General features: G+C 42.7%; 2 protein-coding genes across 3 annotated transcripts; one reads left to right on the forward strand and one right to left on the reverse strand.

Annotated features, from left to right (window-relative positions):
- Positions 1-976: 976 nt before the first annotated feature.
- On the reverse strand, positions 977-7,900 carry tmem144b (transmembrane protein 144b). Of its 2 annotated transcripts, XM_020103816.2 has the most exons (12): positions 7,710-7,900; positions 7,425-7,592; positions 7,214-7,336; positions 6,590-6,689; positions 6,279-6,359; positions 6,072-6,150; positions 5,843-5,922; positions 4,968-5,086; positions 4,524-4,643; positions 2,925-3,022; positions 1,879-1,932; positions 977-1,242 (listed from the first exon to the last, which is right to left on the reverse strand). In XM_020103816.2, the coding sequence occupies exons 1-12, from the start codon at positions 7,786-7,788 to the stop codon at positions 1,159-1,161; spliced, it is 1,185 nt and encodes a 394-aa protein (XP_019959375.2). In that variant the 5' UTR covers positions 7,789-7,900; the 3' UTR covers positions 977-1,158. The 2 variants fall into 2 exon arrangements, with proteins under 2 accessions (XP_019959375.2, XP_019959376.2); XM_020103817.2 differs by lacking the exon at positions 1,879-1,932.
- Positions 7,901-9,253: 1,353 nt separating this feature from the next.
- gask1b (golgi associated kinase 1B) lies at positions 9,254-16,958 on the forward strand. The gene is made up of 4 exons (XM_020103810.2): positions 9,254-10,572; positions 12,226-12,443; positions 13,370-13,596; positions 15,852-16,958. The coding sequence occupies exons 1-4, from the start codon at positions 9,711-9,713 to the stop codon at positions 16,057-16,059; spliced, it is 1,515 nt and encodes a 504-aa protein (XP_019959369.2). The 5' UTR covers positions 9,254-9,710; the 3' UTR covers positions 16,060-16,958.
- The last annotated feature ends 356 nt before the right edge of the window (positions 16,959-17,314 follow it).

Genomic DNA, 17,314 nt, shown 5'->3' on the forward strand with positions numbered 1-17,314 from the left:
GTATAATTACTGCAGAGGAGTTAGATTTGTGCAGATTACAATAAGAAACATGTCAAATTCCGTCAAACGTCACAATGAACACGGACGCTTCCGACCACGAGGGAGCGTGCGGTCGACGTGTTGATTACAGACCAGTCAACCAGAGCAGTGTCTGCGGAATTGAATGTCCATCATTCAACCATCAGCTGCTTCTCCAAGAGTTGTTTTCTGTAAAATGCTGAATGCACAGTTTCTTGTTCACCGCGTGAGTTTTTTTTAATCCTGCACGATGGATTTACATCCCCCCCCCCGCAGTGCATATGACAAATAAACAACATGACTGAATGTCTTTGAGCGAGATTATGCAAAAGCAGTTACATTAGCCTCTCTTATATTTTCTTTCCCACAATCCCTCACATTAATATTAATGCACACAAAACACCAAGCAGTTTAGGAGATGTTGATTAAGATTGTTGCTTTAAAAGTAATAAATTAAAAATGAATGAGGAAGAGCTGTGTGATTTCTCTTTTGTTTTTAAGTGTTGTATTGACAATTGAATCTATTATAACTCTATCATTAAAACACTGCGTCAGTACAAAGCATTTAATTAAGAAGTGTTTTCTTTATTTTACATGATTGCCACAATTTAATTGACTTCTCGCTTGAGCGTGTATCACAGCTTCACCGCCATCCTCCAGCACTTCCTTCGTTTTTTAACCATCTCATTAATTAGCACCATACTGGTACAGCTATGAAGAAATGACAACGTCTATACGGAGCTCGATTACAGCACAGGGCTCAAATGTCATGCATCGCTGCACTCGGGGCTCCATGGGGAGGTAACTCACGATGCCATGAGTTCAGAACTAAAAATACTGCATGTTGGATTTCTATATGAAGCACATAGTCGTATGACGTCTTCAGAAGCCAGGCACACACCGTACATATGTTTCAGTATCTCATGTGAGTCACTCGTTGCAAAAAAAAACAAGTGGGTACAATATTAAATATTTTAATAGTCGAGTCTTACAAAAATACAATTCAAGTGCTGACACATACAACCACCACATCTGTATGGAAATCTGCAGCATGTATATATATGACAGTTTTCAAAAAAGGCTGTATTTTTTGTTTTTAACCAACGCCTCAGATGTTTTGATTGACGGACGTGTTCGTTATCAAAGCTTGGAGATGGCGGTCAGCAAGGAGCCGGTCAGGACGACGCAGGAGGCGAAGAGGAAGATTAAGCAGTTCGCTAACCCCTGACGGGAAAACAGAGCTTTAGCATTAGCAATAAGAACAAAAGGGTAATTTGCTAAAATGCTGTTTTTGCTAAAATGTTCTCATAACAAATGTAGTTTTCTGCTATTTACCATCATATTGAGCCAATATCCCATACAGGTAAAGTACAAACCAGCTGTGGTAATATTTCTGTTTAATGGAACCCAGAAACCTCACGTGTGTTGATCTCGACCTCAGGGAGTGGGATGAGTTAAAAACATGTTTGTGTGTTGAACCAAAACTAAATCTACCAGGGGTCGAAAAATCCGAGAGAAATCATTGTGCTGTTATTTCACCTCCTCGCTCCCCATCTCTCTCTCGTGTTGCTAATCCTTGACATATACAAGGCTGCGATAATCTCAGAAATATAATATACATGTATTGTCCCCTGGTATTTGATAGTATTATTTGATAGTATTTTAGTATTTTTATATGGACGAGGCTTAATGGTTGGTGAGTCGATGTAGGTCGTCACATAACGGTCGTCATAAATCTGATTCTCTAAGATCGACCAGAGCCCCGAATTGTGCAGTGTGTACCTGCCATTAGTTCAATATACAACCGATGAGCGGAGTGGATTAGAGCAGATGATTGAACTTGAGTGTCGTGACCCACACCTTAATCTCCTTGAAAACCAGGGATCCCCAGAGTGCTGCAACCAGACCGTATCCCTGCAGAGGACAAATCAAACCAGGTGTTGACTGAGCACAGACCACTGATTCAAACCAATTTCCTTAAATCTGCTTCCAGTTTGTAAATCTAACGCTTTCAAAGTTCCACAAACTCTGCCCTGAACGACTGACCGAGCAGAGCCAGACGTGTGCGGCTGCAGCACAGCCGGTTTGACACCTCTGGTTCCAAGGGTTGAGGACAAGACGGAGTTGAGGCCACGAGTTCATGCACATACGTAGCACGGTCAAAACGCAGGCCACAGAATTTATACCATCTAACAATCATACTAGATGAACCCAAATGCATTTAATCGGTAGAATTTCAACATATGTGACATTATGACGCATGAAAAGGCTTCATGCAAACATTATCAGTATGTTCAGTGCGGTGGTTTGACAGTGTTGGTTCCTCAAACCGTCCCCAGGGGACATTCATCTCATTCAATACCTTTCTACACAAAAGCCTTTATTGAAAATTTCTCTCACCAGCAGATGAAGCCACACACCACTTTCCTGATTGCTTGACATTTTGTTCATCTGACCAAAAACTAAAGGAGTCATTGTCTTCGAATCACATCATCAACACCCCAGGACAAAAAAAAAACAAATCACAGTAATAATAAAAAAAAGAAGATTAATCTACCTCAATGTTCTGTTTGAATTGGGTCATCTGAGTGTCTGTGAAATAGTTTCAGACAACAGACACGACTAAAATCTCTAAATAAAAACTGTGGAAGAAACTTCGGGGCCTTTGTGGGAGTTTGTTCATCAGTGTGATTCGATTTCCATGAAGCAGGGATGAATACGATACGGGTCAGAGAAGAACCCATTACATTTCTCTGTGGATCAAGGATTTTGTCACTATCTTTAACACTGCGAGAGTTTTGACATTTCCCAGAGAATAATCAATGGGATGAAATATGAATAATATTTAGGGGACTGATGTAAGATTTGGAGCATCTTGATTGAATTTAAGGGATCGGTTTACTTACTGCCGTGATAATGGGGAAGGTGATGACTGCACTCAGGTAGTTATTAGCCAGGAACCAGCAGTACGTAGCCAAGGTCCACATCAGTCCAGACGACAGACCTGAAGAGCAGAATGAGACGTTAGAATTTACCAGTGCTCGAGAAAAACAGCTTTTAAGTTGGCAGAGAGTCAGGAATCCAATGTAGAGATTATTTTATGTAAATGCTCCCCGACAGGTACGAGAGAGACGGAATCACACATGCCCCAGTTTAAATTTCCTCTCGGTAGCTGCACAGGAAACCAGGACACGTTAGCCAAGTGCCGCAGGTGTAAAGAAACAAAGTCCAATTTCAAAGCTCCATCCGCCGAAGCTGTAAACCAAATAAAAGATCAAGACTGAAGTTGTATGGGATGTGAGGTTCTGAGCCAGAGCGGACATGTGTGCCCCTGAGCACTTTCCAAGATTCAACTGTTCCCTGAGCGGATCTGTTTGCACTTGCAGCTCAGCGAGAGAGGCAGCGATAGTTCCCCCGACAACAGCCGATTCCTCGCGTCTTTGTGAGAGTCAGACCGAGGCTATTATTACACCGGCCGCTCGGCCGCGGTGCACCGACAGCTCAGTGGTTCACAGAAAATCAATCAACCGGTGGAAAATGTTAGTTACTGCCGGGCCACTCGGTTTCCACGCAGTCTGAGAAGAACAGCGGCTCACAGACCTGCTGCCAGATCCGGGGCAGCAGCTTGTGGTTTTGGCACCGACAACAAACGGTGGTGCACACAGGAGATTCCCAACCTTTAATGGAATTGGTTTTTAAACATGAAGAGGATTTTACTTTCACCTGTTACAGCTTTGACTTTTTTTGATAGTTTCATTTTAAACCTTTTTCTTTTAAATATCAAGTATTTGATGAGAAAAAAAGATGAGTTTAAATGTCAGTAATGTCTCAAGAAGTCTAAGAAACCCAATTTCCTCAGAGGAAAAAAAAAAAAAAATAATAGAAATAAGCTTTGGGATTGGAAAGTCAAAATGCAAATGCAGCATGGCTCTGTCCAAAACACAATTTAAAGAAAATGCTTAAATTCCTTTACGTTGGGGAAAAGCAAATACACTACAGTCAGTTCAGTTTTACCTGTTTGTTTGCAACATTTATATTTGAAGAATACATCATCTCAGTGAATGAGCTGCCCGGTGAATTTCTCCAGAGCTCAATCAACACATCGCTGCTAATGTCACCAAACACTGAAGATGTAGACAGAAAGACATTTGGCCAGGGATAAAGACAGACTGTGGGCTGCAGTGCTTTTTAAAATTAAACAAAAATACTTTAATAAACTTTGGATAAAAGAGATGAGAAGTTACAGAAGAGAAATAATTTGATAAAGAGCGTTCGGCAGTGACCTTTTGACCCCCGAGGGAACCTGGCTCAACGGCTACAGATGCAAAATGGCTGACGGATTAAAGTTACTGCCGGTGTCGCCGAGACTTAACGATGATCCTCAGGGAGAATAGTTATTGTGAAGCCGCACTCACACAACAATCTGTTCCTCCATGGACGTAAAGCAGTTTCAGTCAGTGACGACTCAAACAGACCTCGATCATCGTGTGTGTTGGAACCCTCACCTGGTAGGATGAGCCTGGAGTGAAGCCGGGGTCTGTTGTGCATGGCGGCGCAGTAGATGGTGAAGTACAACGTGCTCGTGAGAAAAATGCCAGAGCACTGCGCATAAACATAGTCGAGGTCTGGGAAGAAGACGAAACGAGAATCGACGGTTTTACATCGTTTGTGGAAAAAGAAAAGTCAGCTGCTTTCTCTTGTGTCTTTAGGAAGTCGGTCAATAAAGTGAAAATCTAAACATAACAGCAGGAAAACATTTTACTGTCAAGAGCTTCACACGGTGACTCCTGCAGAAAACCGGATATTAAACCAAGTCCTCTGGTGGAGCCGCTGTTATTTATAGAGGAACACTGGGGCACATTAAATTGAGAAGACATTAATCATTTTGACAGTTTTTTTTTCTTTTAGGTGCATACATGTGTGAAGTAAGATTAAAAGTGAATCCATACCAAAGTCACTGGCTCCATGGAACATGCTGTCCTGGCACGATGAGTGGCTTTTGATGTAGAGGATGGGGGTGATGGAGGAACCGTACAGCAGGCCGGACACCACGGCCAGCAGGCAGCCTCTGACGAAGAGGAGGAGTCGCAGGGTGAAGAACTGCACAATGGCCGATGTTTAATCTCCATTGTTCAATTTGTCAAGTTAATTTCAGCAGCGATCAAAGCTGATAAAATGAGCGTTTGAGAGCGAACATGATTCAAGTTGGCACAATTCATTTATTAAACCTTTTTTTCTTCGGTTTGCTTCATTATTATTATACTGGAGCTTCACTTTAAGCTAAACGCTAGTTAATAAACAGATTTTCTGTCCGTACTCTGCGTTTATTTCTTCTGTATTTATTTCCTCTGTATTTATATCTTCTGTAAGCTTATGGATCTGTGTGAAACGCAGCTATAGCACTTGAAACTGTGGACATTAGTCCTGCTGCAGTTTAATAAAATAATGAACCAGCTAAGATTTTATAGGCATCTCTTACTCGGTGTACTGAGCTTTCATCCGTAAAGATTTTACCGTCCGAGCAGACAATCATTGTTGGGGCATACATGCCAAGTGGCAAGTACGCAATTCTCTCCACGCAAGATTTAATCTGCCATAGAATGAATCGATTTTCTCGGAAATGCTGGGACGTCTCTTTTTCCATTAGTTAAGATAAGTCCCCTGAATTAAATTGTTTCACTAAGCAGTTAATGAAAGTGAATCAACTCTTACTCACGTCACATTGAGGATTGAAAAGGCCGACAGTTATGTAACGTAACATCGTCAGATTTATTCTTGTTCTACTCCGGAGCGCTGACTGATTACTAACGAGTTGAGCTCTCACATGAACCGCCTGGTCTTGTGTCCGATGTGGTCTATCCAGAACTCGGAGGAAGTCGGTCCGTAACTGCCTGAATAAGTTCTCTGTGGGAAAATAAAAACAATGTCCTGACTCAGAGGCTGTGTCGTCTTTCACAACAATCAGAGGACACGACGGGGAAAAGCATTCACAACTGGCTTGATTGATCAACCGTCCCATTCCTGCGAGAAGGTGAGAAATGATCTATACTCACCCTGTCGATAAGTAATGGAATTGATTCTGAATTGGGATGCAGGTCCACATCTGCTTTCACAAAGAAAAAGATCAGCCCACTGCAACAAACAAAATTAATATCTGTCATCCCCCCAAATAAATTTAACAAAGCAAGCTGCTATGATCACGATTTCTTTGCTGCTGCCAGGAGACAACATCAGTGACAAGGAGGAGGAAGACATTTCACCTCAGCAGACACAACCCAGCTCCACAGTAATTTAATATCGGCCTGGAGACGTCCTGAGGAGCAATCCCGAACCAGCCGAATCTGAGGGAGACAGGTCACATAACATCTACTGGGTTTGGTGCCAACAAAGAAAGTGCAACAAAATTGCCTCCACAACATTAATGTCTCAGAATGCCCTTTTCAAAAAGTTACAGTTCAATTAGAAGTCATAAAAAGAAAGGAACTTACTTTTTTAACTTATTTAACTTTTAACTTACTAACTATTTTTTTTTCACCCAATTCTGGGAACAACACTATATCATCTGACTCACCTTGAACTGGCCCAGCCCATCAACAAACTAGACGATCCCCAAATTAAACTCCCAAGGCCGAGGCCGATGGCTTTAATGATTGGAACAACGGCTATATTTCCTGCGGACGACATTGGAGGGAGAATTTAGCGACACGTTTATCTCACAGTGCGCCATTTACACAACCGATATGACAGCAGTGACGACGCACAAGGTTTTGGGGACTTTAAATCAGAGAAGAGTTGGGGGAAGTGTAGAATGATTTCGTCCAGGGAGGTTGTTGCACCATCCTCTGTGTTTGTCCCACAAAACCACAGATGGAGAAAAAGGAAAATATCACACGACAGCTCAGCTCGTAAAGAAAAACTGGCAAAGAGTCATTTAGGCCGAGACAGTGCCGAGTCAAACGCAGCACATGAGGTGCGCTTCATGGCAGCATAAGAACGGACAAGAAGCCAGTGTCCTCAAAGTTCAACTCTCACAGAACTGCATCCACATTTTAAGACGGACAGACGGTGGCTAAGTTGGACGCTTTGAGTCCGTCTGCTGCTGCAAACATCCAGATGGACCCTTGAAGACTTAATTCCGTTTGAGAACAACTTCAGGATCATTAGAAGATGAAGTTTTACTTTAATGATACATCACCTGTGGCCCAGATCGCTCCCCCGAACATTGCGAAAGGTTGGAATTTGGGCGAATCTAGAATCAAGTCTCCAACCATAGATACAACCCATATGGCTGCACAGTTCACCCACTGGAAAAACATGCCTGTGGGCAGAGAGTAGGCCATTAACCTTTTTACAAAGCACTTTACATGAAGATGAAATCGTTTCTTTAGATGAAACGAGGCGCTCACCATCTCCTGTCTCGATCTTTTTGATGGAAACGAAGGTGCTTCCGTACAACAACACAGCAGCTGAGCTCGCAGTGATTCCATAGACGAAGTGAGTCATAGACGTTGAGTTGAAGGTGAAATCAAACGTTTCCAGTTTCCCAAATACTGCATTTCCACCGGCCCGGGAACCTGGAGGAGTTTTAAAGCCAGCAAATAAAAATCCAAAGGGCTTCAGGCAGCAGCAGCCACACACAGGCCCACACTCACTCATTCACTCACTCACTCACTCATTCACATATCACGTACCTTGTTGAGCGCTGTGACAGCTCACCATCAACAAACAGGCAACTAATAAAAGCCAAGGGGGGAATTTCACTTGGACCATGTTAAAACTAAATATTGTTTCTTGATGTGGACACAGAGTGAAAACCAGCTGAGGCAGTGAATGAGTGTGTGTGTGTGTGAGTGTCTGACATCAGGTGCTGCCACTTGTCTAATCACTCAGTCTGATACACGAGGCTGCAGGACGGAGACAGACACACTTTGAGACGAGATGAAATAATCACATATTAGTTATTACTAATATATGTTATTGTCATTTTCCTCATTATTTATATTATTTTATTGTTATTATTATAATTATATTTTGTCATCTTTTCATTATGATCTCATTTATTTCATAAAATCATAGTTTATCTCACCTTATATTCATTCATTCATTATCTCCCATCATGGTCAGAAAAACTGAATAAGTCGAGAGTAAAACTGATTTCAGAAAATACTTGACCCATTAATAGAACAATTATTCATAGCGGATGTTTTAAATAAATAAATACAGCCGGAGGCAAAAATAGTCGGTTATCCAGACGTTTCTGGGCTGAAGTCGTCACACGTGCCACAAATCTGTCTCACTCTGAACTGACCTGGATAGATCGCCATGGTAACCTGCTCTGGATTAACTGATCACTGAACAAACCGAACCTGACTGAGGAGCCTGGGAGTTTACACTCACAAGACAAATACTAATGGAAAAGATAAATATCTTTTATAGAGCTGTAAAATCATTGAATAGCCTTTAAACGTGTCACTCTGGTTTCAAAACAGAGTTTAGAACAAACATGGAGCGAGTCGACCGAACCAGATAACAACATTATGACGACTGCAGCTGTTTTGTAATCTTAGATTCAGGATCCTGACAGTGTGGTCGCTCTTATTCCTGCAGCTCAGAAGAACACGATGACTCTGTGTGATGACAGATAAACGCACTAGTGTCCATTTATCAGGAAAATTATCTGCACATTGTGAATCGTGGGATTTTGAAAAGATATCGCCTACACCTGTGCAGAGCCAGACGAACTCCAGTTTAAGGTCATCCAGCGTTCATCCCTTTTCTGGCTTCATAGTTCAGCACATTGACAATGGCGATCACTTATCTGCTCATCAGCAGACGATGGTCCACAACAATAGTTCTATATTTAAACCGGGCTCAAGGAAATCCTGTGAGAATACGCTGCTGCACTCAAGAGCTTCCTGATGTCGATTCTAATCTATTCTAGCATTTTCTAGTCTATAGTCTATTCTATTCTATTCTATTCTGTTATGTTCTAGTATAGTCTATTTTAATCTTTTCTATTCTGTTATGCTCTGGTATAGTCTATCTATTCTAGTCTATTCTAGTCTATTTGATATGATTAGCCTGAACTCAGAACAATTTAAACTAAGGGCCAGCAGATGTCGCCTAAAACACATGGATGCATAATGAATGAATGAATGAATGTGTAATTCATCACCCTCACCTGTGGCCTGTGTGTTTAAATCTAGTCCATACTAAATGATTAATGTTCCTCAACCATGAGATTGTAGCATCGTGATATATTTAATCCTCAAAGCAGCAAACATTGGGTCAAAGTGTCATCCAGACATTTTGCCTAATCACTTTAGCTCTAACTTATTTTTAATTTTACTTTTTTTTTTTTTTTTAAGTGGTTTAAGGGGAATCTTCAGGGAACTCAGTCCAGAGATGTGGTGACTTCACAGCACGTCCATCAGGTGTCCCTGTCCCTGCGTATTCCACCATGTGTCCACTTTACTTGTGAAAGAGAAAGACAGTGTTCGTGTTGCCTCATGTTTGGGTTGGAAGGTGGTTTCCCAGCGGCTCCGTCCACTGCGCACTGCGCGCATTAGTCACTGTGCCCTATGTGGCCACGAGTCCTCCCTTCCAGAATGCGTTTCGGAAGTTGCGCGCTCCTCCCTGGTTCGAGTTTGGCTCAAAAAAGAAACTCAACCATGAAGATAACATAAGTTCTAATGGGGAAGTCTCGCTCTCGCTGGCTGTGCTTCCCTTTCCTGAGACTGACGAGCAGCTTTTGGAGGTGCCCTCTCTCCAGAAGGAGTTTGCTCATCGCGACCCTATGTGCGGTCTATCTGGTTTTTGTGGTTTCATATGTTGGATACTCTCAGCAGCACCGGGACAGACGGACTGACAGACACAAGTACCGACACACCCGTGGACTGGAGACCGATGGTGCCCTTCTGGACTCTGCGGACCTGCAGACCGGTGAGAGCTTTGTGGTCCCGACCCGGTCCAACGTGGTGTACATCACGCTCAAATTCAAGCGCCTGAAACCCGCAAATATCCGCGGCACTATCAGGCCAAAGCTCAGGAGAAAGCTGAGGAAGAATAAATCAGCCAGTTCAGCTTTTACGCAGGACAAACTTGGCGCTTTGGAGCGAGACGCGGGACAGATTAAGCGCCACTTTGCACCCAAGACTTCCTGGAAGGAAACCAGGGAAGTCGATTATAAATCTTTAGATGTGAACCACAGATCTCACAGAGATGAAGTGGCAGAGTCTAACATCAGCTCCATACGAATCTACAGCCAGAGCGCACCGCAGTGGTTCAGCGCGCAGGACGTGGGAGCCATGCGCTTTCTTGCGGATGCCAAAGTTTTGCGCATCAGAGAAGTTCCTCGCGGGGAGTCTCCGTCACCTCTCCTGATGTTTGAGGGTGAGACAAGCGCGACGGCACGGAGCAGCGTGTGCGGGGGGCGGTGTGGAGTCATCAGCAGCCCCGTGGACACCACGGAGGTCTTTGCTTATCACTTGGACAGAGTGCTGGGGCTGAACAGGACGTTACCAGCTGTGAGCAGAAAGTTCAGGTTTCTACACGGTAGGTCACCCGGATGGAGTTCGATCAACTGGTCCGAGTTGGATTAAAGTTTTTAAAAAAGTTGATTCCACAAGGGACAGTGTCTTTCATTGAACACCGTGAAAACCGCTGAGCAATGAGAAGAGGAGGGAGAGACAGAGAGCAGTGAGGAGGAGAGGAAGATTCTGCATGAGGATGATAAATGACAACTTCACTAGTTCCCTGAGTGGAACAAGTTTTTATGTGTTCAGGCTCTAGAACTGCAAATTGCATCGACATCATAAAAACGTCATCAGTGCTTCAGAGAAATGGATAAAAACACGAATAATACCCCGAGAAACTAAATGAACCGGTGCAGCTTTGCAATGGATTCTGAGGTTTTATAATTTTATGTATTTTGCACATTACAAGTGAGCAAGCATCACATCAGGACAAAATAGAACATGCAACATAAAATGAGCATCAAAGAAACATGCATAACAACATTAAGAGATTTAGAGGTGTAAATCTGTTAGAGTACGTTTCAAGACAAAATGTGAAAGTAGAGCTGCAGAGTCAGATGATGTCATGTCAGAGGTTCAATCATCTTTAAACTGGAACAGATACAAGACCTGGACTCACAGAACCACGGAGCCTGTTAGGTCTGCACAGAGTGCGGAGCTCACTTATCCCAGCTCTGGATCCTTTAGAGCCTTGAGGGTGATGAAGAGTGTTTAAAAAAAATCTATTGTAAAAGAGAACAGAAGCCGATGGAAGGAGGCCAGAGCTGGTTTAATGTGAGAGAAGCTGCTTGTCTTGTTCAGTGATCTTGTTGCACAACAATCGTAAATCACTTCTATCAAGTAAATCAAACCGGTTTATTGTGTAAACCATCCAAATCAGATTTAGATGCAGTTGTTGGACAGATAATCCAACATGTGCTGATCGACTGCACTAAAGACTTTATCTCCACACTGCTCTAGATAAAATGCGGGTGGGAACTTTTCTTTTCCTCATGTCACTGAAATCAGGGAGTTTGTCTTGAGGCTGGATTCAATTACGAAAGTCATGCTTCACTGTCCTTTAATCAAATGTATAAATTCAGTTCAAACCTTGCAGACCTTTGAGCACAGAGCTCCTCCAGTTGGTGCAAGTAGAACCCGAGGGACACATCAACAGCAGGTGACAAGCTGCTCGCTTTCAAGCAAAATAAAATAATTAAAAACTTTGCCTCCGAAGAACAACAGAGAGTTTGATGTGGTGCTTTGATTCGCAATGAACGCTGTGCAAAATTAAAGTATGAAATATTCATAAATACACAACCAGGCATCATAAAACACATCTGTCCACTTCCCTCCGCTCTTTGAGACATGAACAGAACATGAAAACATCATTCCATGAACAGATCCTGGACCATCACTGAGTTATTGTTGCAGGAAACAGCCTCAGACATTCTGGGAGAGAAAGAAAATCCCTGTCCATCTCTCTGCTGTCTGGATGAGCTCAGTGACCCGCGGCAGATACTGTGCAGCCTCCGGGCATGTGTGTGCTAACTGCATAAATTCCGGTGACGGCACCAGCGTGCTCACCGGTCACTGTGTGTTTCCAGGATAAAAATAGGTTTTAAAAAACTCCATGAGACTGAGCAGTTGTTGAAACCTGACCGTGCGATCTGTGCATCCTTCCCTCTTTTAGACGGCCGGCCAAGTCCAGTGGTGTTATGGGACGAGTCTCTGTACCCAGAGGGCCTTGCTGCAGGCCGGGCCACTGTGAGGTTAACATGGGGGGGCTACCAGAGATCCCTGAAACAAAGGTGCTGGCATAAAAACATCAGCCCGAGGCCCGACTCTGACTGCGGCGCTGTTCATCACTACGAGTGGAGCAGCCTCGCTCTGTTTGACTTCTTGTTACAGGTAACGAAGGATTTGCTGCTTTGATTATGACGAAAGCTGAGATTTGTCTTCACAGGCTTTTTTTAAATTCCAGAATCGCTTCATAGATGAGTTTTGCTTTTTTTTTTTGTCTGACATTAGAAATTCACTCTCGCAGCTTTTAACTCCTGAAGAAAACAATAAATTATCCTCTGCTGTGTGATCTCATTCTGACACTAAGGACACACTTGCTGATATTTGAGATGTTACTGATGACATCACCGAAAGGCTCTGTTCATGTCAGGGGTCTCGGTGTAACACGTGACCGCGTGTGATCATGTAATACCGCCAGCCTGAAGCTGCAGGAGCATTCCCATCGTTCTAGTTTAAGACGAGAGTGAACTCAACACTGTGGAATTGATGAGGCTCATTTATCAGTCGATAAGAATTATTTTACACATCAGGCTAAAGTCAGATTTTTGAATTCTCCACGTTGTTCATTAACTGAGACAAAGTCTCTGACGATGGATGTTGGGTTTGGAGAGGTTTTCTCTAAAGCGGTATGATTAGGGGTTTGTGTTTTCTGCTCATCTCTATTTCTCGGTGGATGCTCACACACGCACCCGAATCTCCCAAATCCTCAGATGTCTTCTATTTGTGAGCGGCTCCTAAACCTTGTGGCTGAAACTCGTGAGGTCGAACCTCTCGGATGCTGCTCAAATCCATAACGATCCGTCGGTAAGAGAGTGCGGAGGCTTGAGGAAGTCGTTCATGGCTCCAGTGTTTCTTCAGGAAGAAGAAAAACTCTTTGATAAGCTGCTTTCGACTTTGATAGGCAGGATCATCAAACACTTCAAAAGGGAGAGGAAAAAACAGAAACACCAATATGAAGAGAAATCCATATTTACCGTCTCCTGCTCTCTTCTCAACATCAAGCAGACAAACTCTGAAAAAATGTCTTTCTTCAGATTCACAACCGTCTGGACGGGAGCTGCTGCGGGTTCAGGCCCCGGCAGGAGGACGAGTGTGCGGAGCTCGGACGCCACGCTGAGTGCGGGGACCCGGAGCGCCTGCAACTGGCCAACATCGTCCACAGGGGTCACGACCCCAGACACCTGGTGTTCACCAACAACAAGGGATTCTTCGACCGCAACGAGGACAACCTGGACTTCAGGCTGCTGGAGGGGATCACTGAGTAAGTTCAGGGGTAGATTAGACAGAGAGACAGATTAATATTTATATTAATAATTATTATTATTATTAGGAGGTCGTCAGGATAATCTAGAAAACATGTAGCACAGACGTCAGGTCATGTGAAAATCACAAATTCAATTGTGACAGGAAGTCTTTTATTTTGAGTTTCCTGCGTCATTTTATAAACTTTATTTTTGAGGCCTTTTGTAACTCCTGAAACTGAGTTAGTGAAATCTTAGTCGGGCCTGTTCAGATTCACTCACATGTCATTTCTAATCACATATTAAACATTTTAAATCTCTTATTTTCATCTAAATTTTAAAAACATGTCTTCAAACCTGTTTTAAAATCTTCAAGAAACCTAAGATCTGGTTCATCACATTAAACCTGCAGGTACGCAGCATGACACGCGTTGTTCCTGTCTGTTCTCCGCTGATCCGGGTGGTTGTGTCATTTGAAAGTTAACTTCAGTGCTTTCATTTCGTTCATCCTTTGATCAATAACCCAGAGGCGTGTCACTGGGGAGACAGTTGCGGTGTGTTTGGCGAGAACACTGGCGTCTCCTCTGCAAACACGGATCCTTGTGATTCTCATGGAAGCTGTTGCTTCTCTTCTGCCACATATTAGAGCAACATGGGTCTAAACCCTAAACCCACAAATCACAGGACGTCAAGATTATTAATTCGATGTCATGTCGGAGTCTTTGTAGATTTGAAAGGTTTTTCTTTGACTTTTATAAAAGCTGAATATACGGATGTTATCTCAGGCATCTATATATATTAAATGTATCTTTACAGTTTAAGCTCACTTGCATAGAAAGTTGAAATCGAAGATCACATGATCACGTCCCGCCTTTCCCTCGCGCTGTTATTTTAATTCCTGCTCAAACACGTCACCGTTAATATTCATTCAAAGCTCCGACTGAGACAAAGCAGCACTTTTTCATTTTGTCCAGTCTTACAGAGCACAAAGGATCTCATGGTGCAAACCACATGTTCGTCTTATTGTCGGTGTGAGGAGCCCGAGGTTCGACTAAGCCCCGGACTCGTTCCGAACCTTGATGCTGTGCCAACACACGGCATCAAATACAGAACCTAATGTCAAGTTCAATCAAATCTACCGCCAAGAAAATCCTTGTCACCATTTGTGCTTGTGTTCTCAAATGTTAAACTGAGTCTCCTGTGACCAAACTTTGAGCATATGTCCGAGGACGTGTTACGTTTTCTGGGCTTAATTAATAAGTGGAAGTGACATCACATTTTGTAAACAGATATCAGTCCCCTAAATGTGCCGTAGCGTTTTTTTAATTAAGGTCCATGAAGTATTTCCTGGAAACGATAAAGAAAGTCTTCACCATGTTCCGTCCTTCCTCCAAGTTTTCGTGGAAAGTCTTGTGCGTTCTTCGCGTTATCCTGCCGACAAACAAAGAAAAAACCAGAGAGGTGCAAAAACACAACGCTGAAGGTCTGTAAAAATAATTCTTCTTTCTCAAGGTTTGTAATTATCAGGGTTTGCTCACAGAGTTTTGTGGAGGTGTTATCCAGAGAGACGTAGCTAAATTCAGTGCCCTTGTTTATATAGATTGTGAAATATCTCTCAGTAATAGAGTTTAACAGCCTCACAAACAACAACCGCAAATGAACCATGAAGTTAAATCAACATCTGCCTCAAAACCATTATTATAACTGTGATTATCCGGGACTTTTAGGACCGAAGCAGATTTAACAAGGAATGTTGAATAAACCGAGAACTGAGGGAGAAACATGAGCTTTCACTGTTAATAACTCAAATCAGATTCAACACTAATTTAGAGTTTGCACTCAGTGACGGTGTTTAACAGGCAGCGAGCGGCGAAAGAACAAGAACGAACTTGGAAAAGTGATAAAAAAAAAGTAGCCTTACATAAATCATCTTCACTTTTGTGAGTCAGGTTTATAGTTAGCGTGTTAACTCATCCTCACAGTCTCTTACTCTTTTTATTGGCTGTTTTTTCAGTTCCCAAGAATATTCACGAAAACATCTAAATTACACGCGTGTAGAAGAAGAACGAATGTCTGTCAATCTGTCCACTCTTTCACTTCTGTGCCTTCATCTCCGAGGTTACGTTTCAGCTCTATATCGCAGCGTTCAGAAACAACCAAGATAAAAATGCAACATCCTTTTCAGCTGCCTTCAGAGAGTCAAACAGTCGAGATCTCCTCTGCTCCTCAGACACGACGGAAACTATGTGATTCAATAACGTCTGTGTTTGTCCAGGCTTCCGGAGCAGGCGGTGTCGGTGCTGCGGAGCAGGAGGCTGAGGGAGCGACTCCTCCAGTCTCTGTTCCTGGACGAGACGTACTGGGAAAGCCAGGGCGGCCGACAGGGCATCGACAAGCTGATCGACGTCGTCGAGAGGCGGGCGAAGGTCCTCCTCACTTACATCAACGCACACGGGATCAGGGTCATCGCAATGAACGCGTGACGAGCTTCAAAAACCAAATGACGAGACAAAGAAAAGGTCAAGCAACAGTTTGGTCCTGAAACAAGACACTGGAGTCTGACACATTTTAATCTGGATAAAAAACTTCAGCTAAATATAAACGAGAACATAAATGAATGTGGTCCTAATCCTCAGGATCATGTACATTCACAAAGAAATATTCTAATCACAGGGTTAATGAGTAATTATACAATATTTCTTTAGAAACTTGATGAAGGACTTCCTATAAATCACCCACTAACCTTTGAAAACAACGTTTACTCTTTCTTGTGATATCTGCAAAGCTTTTGATTAATCTATGGAAACGTGTCTAAACTCATGATCTGCATGAGATACTGAGGAATTCTTTAACTTATCTAATGTACGACATTTACTTTAACTCTTTTCTGAAGGAAGGAAGCTAATTAGTTTTTCTTCCGTCTGCCGAGTCTTCATTTCTTTCTCTCCCCGGAGGCCAAACCGCTGTCGTCATTATGTAAAGAACACGCTGCCGTTATAACTTCTCCGCCTCCTCCCGAGGCTTCCAGACACAATCATTGTCGCTGTGAGTGACGAGGAAGAACGACGCGATAACTTATTGTCTGAATGTGGCGTCAAATATTTTACACTGAACGATGAGTTATTGAATCTTTTATATATTTTGTCTTAAAAACGTCAGTGTGAATGTTTTTCATGATGAAACATGTTTGGGAAGAACTGACTGTAAATTATAAACTGAAGGACTTTAAGTACAAGAACTTTTCTTTTCCTCTCGTGTCTTTATTTCACTACACAAACACTTTGACGCTTTTGCCGTAAACCTTTTTGTATTTATTTATTTTTGTACTTTCTTTCTAATTATTGAAGCTGTCAATAAAAGTTTTTTTTTGTGTGTGTCAAAAGTTTTTGGCCTTGACAGATAAAATCATTGAAAGAAAACAAGCGCTGACCTCTGACCTGGGATCTGTAGCTTCTCCTGTCGACTCGATGTGATTTCAACTTTACTGTGTTTGTGTAAAAGTTCTCTTTATTCCGAGTGTGTTTTAAAATGAGCATCGATTATTTCCTGCCAGAGACAAAAGCATCTCTCGTTGGACGACAATGAATTTCTTTTTACAAGTATCCACGGTCTGTAAAAATGCATGAGCTAAGATATTTTTGAATGTCAAGCTCAGAAATAGTCTGTGAAACCTGAGCCGCGGCGCGTCGCCTGCCTTCCATGCTGCAGTAAACATTGAGCTTTGGGCTCTCACGTTGG

This window comes from Paralichthys olivaceus, chromosome 9 (genome assembly GCF_024713975.1).
Source record: "Paralichthys olivaceus isolate ysfri-2021 chromosome 9, ASM2471397v2, whole genome shotgun sequence".
Lineage (NCBI taxonomy): Eukaryota > Metazoa > Chordata > Actinopteri > Pleuronectiformes > Paralichthyidae > Paralichthys > Paralichthys olivaceus.